Genomic DNA, 5965 nt, shown 5'->3' on the forward strand with positions numbered 1-5965 from the left:
TACAGTTGTTGGGTCATACAACGTCTGCAAGAACATAACCAAGCTCAAACAGCACCAAGGACCTTAGAGCAATGGTGCCATCTCCTTCACACACTGAATGGTGCCATCTAATTTCAATTTTAACTGGCCTTCTGCACTGAGCACAGGAGCGGTCTAGGTGTCTTCAAAGGTCCCCATGATTCCAGAATTCAATGATTCAATCTTTCTCTTTCTTCAGCTTCTCTGTCTCTGTCTCTGTCTCTCTGTCTCAGGTCTGGAAGACCCTTGGCGTTCGTCCTTCAAGTGCTTCTGTCCAAGATGGGGATTAAGGCGGCACTGCCCACCTATGAGTTGGGTCTTTATGCCCTAATTGTATCCTGTGCCATCGCTTACAGTGGGCAGGAGATTTTTGAGAGCTCCCGAGGTAAATTCCTGAAAAATCCCTCTGAGGTAGGAGGAAGAATTTTCACTGGGCCCCTGGAAACCCCTCTCTTTTCCAGTCTACTGCTATATTAATCGTTTATCACCTCCTACCAAATATCTCCCTTCGACCAGTCCGCTCCCACAGAGAGGGCCTCCTTAGGGTGCCGTCGGCCAGTCAATGCCGGCTGGCGACCCCCAGGGGGAGAGCCTTCTCTGTGGCAGCTCCTGCCCTCTGGAATGACCTACCCCCCGACCTACGTACAACTGCGGACCTGTGCCTCTTCCGCCGAGCCTTGGAAACCCATCTATTCCATGCGGCCGGCCTGGCGTAGTTTTGATTGGGCTTTGCTAGGGGTTTTTATATGGGGTATTTTAGAGCAGGCTTTTTATTCAATATTTATTGTGATTTTTATTATTGCCTGTTCACCGCCCTGAGTCCCGTAAGGGAGATAGGGCGGTATATAAATTTAAATAATAAATAAATAAATATTCATTCACGCACAAATGCGTTCATTCGCTTACCGAGTTATTTATTTATTTATTTATTTATTTATTTATTTATTTATTTATTTATTTAACATCTTACCTTTATAATTTTTAAGAGTAATTCAAGGTGGTAAAGGTATCCAACACAACTTCCTCCTCCTATTTTCCCTGCAACAACAACCCTGTGAGGTGGATTAGAGTGAGGTGGACTGGAGAGATGGCCCAAAGTCACCCAGCTGTCTCTCATCCCTAAGGCGGGATTAGAGCTCACCGTCTCCTGGTGATTGGCCCAGTATCACCCAGCCTACGTTTATGTTGAAGGTGGTACTAGAATTCCCCATCTCCTGGTGATTCTTCCTCTCTTACTCATTCTTTCTCCCTCTCTCCCTTTTTTTTTTCTTTTCAGATAGCATGAATCGAAAAGCCTTACGAGAAAACATAAAACCAGGGTGGCATTATTTTGGCAGAAAAATGGTAAGTGCAGGACTTTGATTAGGATGATGAAGAAGATTTATGCTTATGTTCCTTACTTCCTCCCTCCTTCCCTCCCTCCCTTTCTTTTCTTGATCCCTCCCTTCTTCCCTCCTTTTCTTGATTCTTCCTTCATTCCCTCCCTCCCTCCCTTTCTTTTCTTTTTTTTTTGGAACAAATTTTATTGGTTTTTTAATTCTTAAGACAAAGTACTCAGGACACACCGTGGTGCTGGGGTAATCAAATATCCAAAAACAAAACATATATACATAGTTCAATCAAATAGTCCCTCTCTTTTTCCCTCAAATAGCATAGTATATTTAAAATAATCCAATTCTAGCTTAAATTTATTCAACCTGGACCTGTTTTAAAGCTTTATAAATTTACAATACCGTAATCAAATTAACTTTAAATAAAAACATTATCAATTCAGGTATCCCTTCCAAATATATTCTAGTTCCTTAATTTTATCATAAATCTTATTTATTTTTTCTTCCACTAATATCCCCTATTTAAAATAAAATATTGATCTATCCTATACCTATCTAATCCATCAATTAATCAATCTCTTTAAGCTGACAGAATAATATCAAACCTTAAATCATTTCAATCCATTAGACAGAATTCAAATTTCATCCAATTAATTATCATAACTAATAACATCCATGTCATCAAACAAACACATCATCTTATTAAATTAACTCAATTAATTATTAATTCAATCCAAATCTAAAACATCTCTTCAATTTTCTTCATTCCATTACATAATAATTTTCATACAAATAAACCTATCATTCTAAAAAATACATTCTTAATATTCTAGATTACCTTTAATCCATTATATAAAAATATCTCATTTTTACGCAAAAATATTAATCTATCCTATGCATATCTAAATGTGTATATCTATCTATCTATCCTATACATATCTAATCCATCAATTAATCAATCTCTTTAAGCTGACAGAATAATATCAGACTTTAAATCATTTCAATCCATTGGGCAGGATTCAAATTTCATCCAGTTAGTTATCATGGCTAATAACATCCATGTTATCAAACAAACAAGTCATCTTATTAGATTAACATTCAATTAATTATTATTTCAATCCAAGTCTAAAACATCTCTTCAATTTTCTTCCTTCCATTACATAGTAATTTTCATATACCTATCAGATAAACCTATCATTCCAAAAAATACATTCTTAGTCAATTTAATATATATCTTCCATTAATCGCCCATTTTTCTCTTACTTCTAACTCATAATCTTAATCCTTAAATCAATCCATAATTCTAGATTGCCTTTAATCCAATTCATGAAATTTTAAATTTCACTTTTCAATCTTATTTTAGTCTTCCTCTTATGCCAGGCAGGTTTCCATAGCAGAGCTTCCCTTCCAGCTGATAAATCTCTTTTTGTTGCTTGTAGTATCATTTGATTCAATGAAAACCATCTTGGCCTCTGCATTGGCCCTCTGTTTCTCTTATCCATAAAGCCTCGTTGCTTCAAAAGTTCAAAACTCAGTCTTTGCTTTTCCTGGTCCTCAAGGCCATAAGTGGACTGCTTATAAGGCAAGATAAATTTCTCTTTATTCTCAGTTAAGTCCTCTTCTGGTATAATCTGTTTTGTAGAATAGTCAGGTGTAATCTGAGAGTCAGTTTTGAAGTTTAAGGTAGAAATTCTGGCTCTTAATTCTGTAGTAAACTCTTTCATTGTAGTACATATTTCTTCTTTAGCCTCATAGATCTTTTCCAGTATAAGCTTACAATTTAAATGTGAGTGAGGCTTCTCCATTTTAACAATAGTTGAAGAGAAATCCTTTTTTCTTTTTTTTCTTTTTTGGTGGAGGCTACAGCTAATAATAGTTGAAGAATATCCACCCCCACAAATCCCACAGCTGGATCAAGTTATCTTTTCTCTTGAAAAATAGTTTGAAGGCCAAAACCATCTCATCTCCAAATAGTCAACAATTACAATATTAACTTTTGACCAGTAGATGTCCTCAGTAAGCTAAAAAGTCTTTTTCACACCATTTTTTTCCTTTTTTCTATTTTTTAAGGAACGAGTGGAAAAAGAAATACTCTCCCAATATAAGTTAATAATACCGCTCCAAAAAAAACAACAATTTTTTCTGTACCTCAACATGAATAAAAATAGAGTATAGTCTTTAAAAAAGTTTTATTCTGTCCTTTTGTACAACGCCTTTGTTCCCATGCATACAAAAGCCGTTTTTTCCAAACGGGGAAATAATTCCATCGAAGCTTTTACAACAAAAACAGCATAGGGTGAAGAGAGGAACAAAAGGGGTCTCACCCGGATCATCCACGGTGGGTCTGTTGCACTTAGATGTAAGTGTGACTTTCAGCTGGTGCAGCAGGTTGATCGGCCATCTTGCAGGATGATCTTTGCTCCGTCGGCCCTAAGGAGATAGCTGGAGACACAGGAGAAGCTGCTGCCCTCCCCTATCTACCAGCAAGCCTCCTCCTCGGTGGTCACCCCTCCAGGGCGACTTTCAACCCCCTAGGGGGTCTACCGACGAAGGAAACTCCGGACGGCGCGGAGACGAGTCTCTAGACACGACCGGCGTCGCCGCGTAACAAAACCGGAAGTCCCTCCCTTTCTTTTCTTGATCCCTCCCTCCTTCTTTCCTTTTCTTGATTCTTCCTTCCCTCCCTCCTTCCCTCCTTCCTTCCTCCTTTTTCTTGATCCCTACTTCCATCCCTCTTTTTCTTGACCCTTCCTTCTCTCCTTCCTTCTTCCCACCTCCTGTCTCTTTCCTTCCTTCCTCCCTCTTTTCTTGATCCCTCCCTCCTTTCCTCTTCTTGATTCTTCCTTCCTTCCTCCCTCCCTCCCTCCCTCCCTTTCTTTTCTTGATCCCTACCTCCATCCCTTTTTCTTGACCCTTCCTTCCCTCCTTTCTTCTTCCCACCTCCAGTCTCTCTCCTTCCTTCCTTTCTCCCTCCCTTCTCCCTCTCTTCCTTCCTTCCTCCCTCCCTCCCTTCCCTCCCTTCACCCTCTCTCCCTCCCTCCCTCCCTCCCTGTATTTAAAGAGCCTCAAAGAACCTCTGGATCTGGTCCATAAAGTATGCCAAGTGTGCCCCAGTCAGTCCACTCAAACTACCAGGAGCAACAGACTTCCGGTTCCAGATTGCGGCGCTCACAGCTGCACGAGGAGACTGCTCTCTTTGCCAGCTGATTCTCCGCTGCCGGTAGACCCTTAATCGGGTCGAAAAGCTGCCTTGGAGGGGCGGCTACCGGTGAGGAGGTTCTCGTTGTCCTTGGGAGAGCGGCAGCTTCTTCCAAGGACCGAGATTGCTCCTTTGGGCCAACGGTGGAAAGAACGGCCAGTAAAATGGCCGGTCATCTTGCCGCTGAAACCAGAAGTCAGAAGAACATCTAAGCACAGGAACCACCATGGCTGAGCCGGGTGAGACTTTTTACCTTCCCTCTCTTGGTTCTCCCTTTTTTTGTGCCTGTAAAAAGCACCTTTGAAATTATTTCCCTGCTCTGAGAAGGCGATGTTGGTGAGTATGGGAAAAAGAAGCTTATGGATTGAATTAATTTAAAGTGACTTTTTTTCTCTCTATTTTTATTCTTTTTTTTTCACTTTGGGGTCTTAGAAAACTTTTTAATATTGAATCTGCTATTGGACTTGAATTCTTTTTTTCTCTGTGTTTCCTGATCTTGTTTATGAGATTCCTGGTCTATGGGAGAAGATTTTACATTGTATTGAGGACACCTTGTGGAAAAAGTTAAAATTGCAACTTTCCCTTTTTTCTGATGATCAGATTAACCTTGACTTTCAGATTACCACAAAAGGAAAAATACAAAGAAAATTAACAGCTGTACTGATGGGGATGGACATTGATTAAATGTTTTCTGAACATAGCCTCTACTAAATGATACAGACTGTTTCTAATTATTTTTGAAATGGAGCAACCTTGGTTCAACTTGACTATAATCTTATACTGGAAAAACTTTATGAAGCTACTGATAAAATATGTTTGCAAATAAAAGAATTTACTATGGAAATAAAAAACAAAAACTCTGCTTTGAATCTACAAATTACTCCCAGACCTTATCTGAGCACTCTATAGACCAAAAAACAACAGAAGCGGGATTAACTAAAGGTAAAGAAGACTCCATCCTATTTCATATGCATGCGGATGAGATCTCTGAGGAACCAAAAAGGATTGCAAGTAAACCACTTATAACCTTAAAACCAATAGAAATGGACAAATACAACGAGCTGAGAACTATGGTAGCCTGGATAAACAACTATCATCTACAAAGTTGGACATAACTGAGCCGGCTATTCAACAGTTTCAAATGTGGAGATTTGACTCTTCAAAACAACAGGGGACTACTTACAAAGGAGCTAGGTCTCTAAAACAGAAAAGAGGACATCTCTGTTTGATTCAAAGGATTCTACAAGGCATAAAGAGTGACTTGTTCATTGATATAGAGGCCTTGTTATGGAAACCGGTTTGGCATAAAAGGAAAGCTAGAATAAGATTTAAGAATGTGACTTAAGGTTTTAGGTAATGGGTTTAAAAGGCTTATTAGATATGGATTGATTTATGGCTTAAGACAGTTAAATAAGAG

The 5965-nt window shown here is 39.2% G+C and overlaps 1 protein-coding gene across 1 annotated transcript in view; it reads left to right on the top strand.

The window, feature by feature from the left end:
- The first annotated feature begins 251 nt into the window (after nucleotides 1-251).
- The window catches only part of HHATL (hedgehog acyltransferase like), an 18711-nt gene continuing 12997 nt past the window's right edge, over nucleotides 252-5965 (top strand). The window contains exons 1-2 of the mRNA XM_015812415.1: nucleotides 252-403; nucleotides 1295-1362. Coding sequence (XP_015667901.1) covers nucleotides 298-403; nucleotides 1295-1362 — 174 coding nt within the window. The 5' untranslated portion in view covers nucleotides 252-297. The remainder of the gene's footprint in view (nucleotides 404-1294; nucleotides 1363-5965) is intronic.

The sequence above is a fragment of the Protobothrops mucrosquamatus genome, unplaced genomic scaffold, assembly GCF_001527695.2.
Source record: "Protobothrops mucrosquamatus isolate PMUCROS unplaced genomic scaffold, P.Mucros_1.0 scaffold81, whole genome shotgun sequence".
Taxonomy (NCBI): domain Eukaryota; kingdom Metazoa; phylum Chordata; class Lepidosauria; order Squamata; family Viperidae; genus Protobothrops; species Protobothrops mucrosquamatus.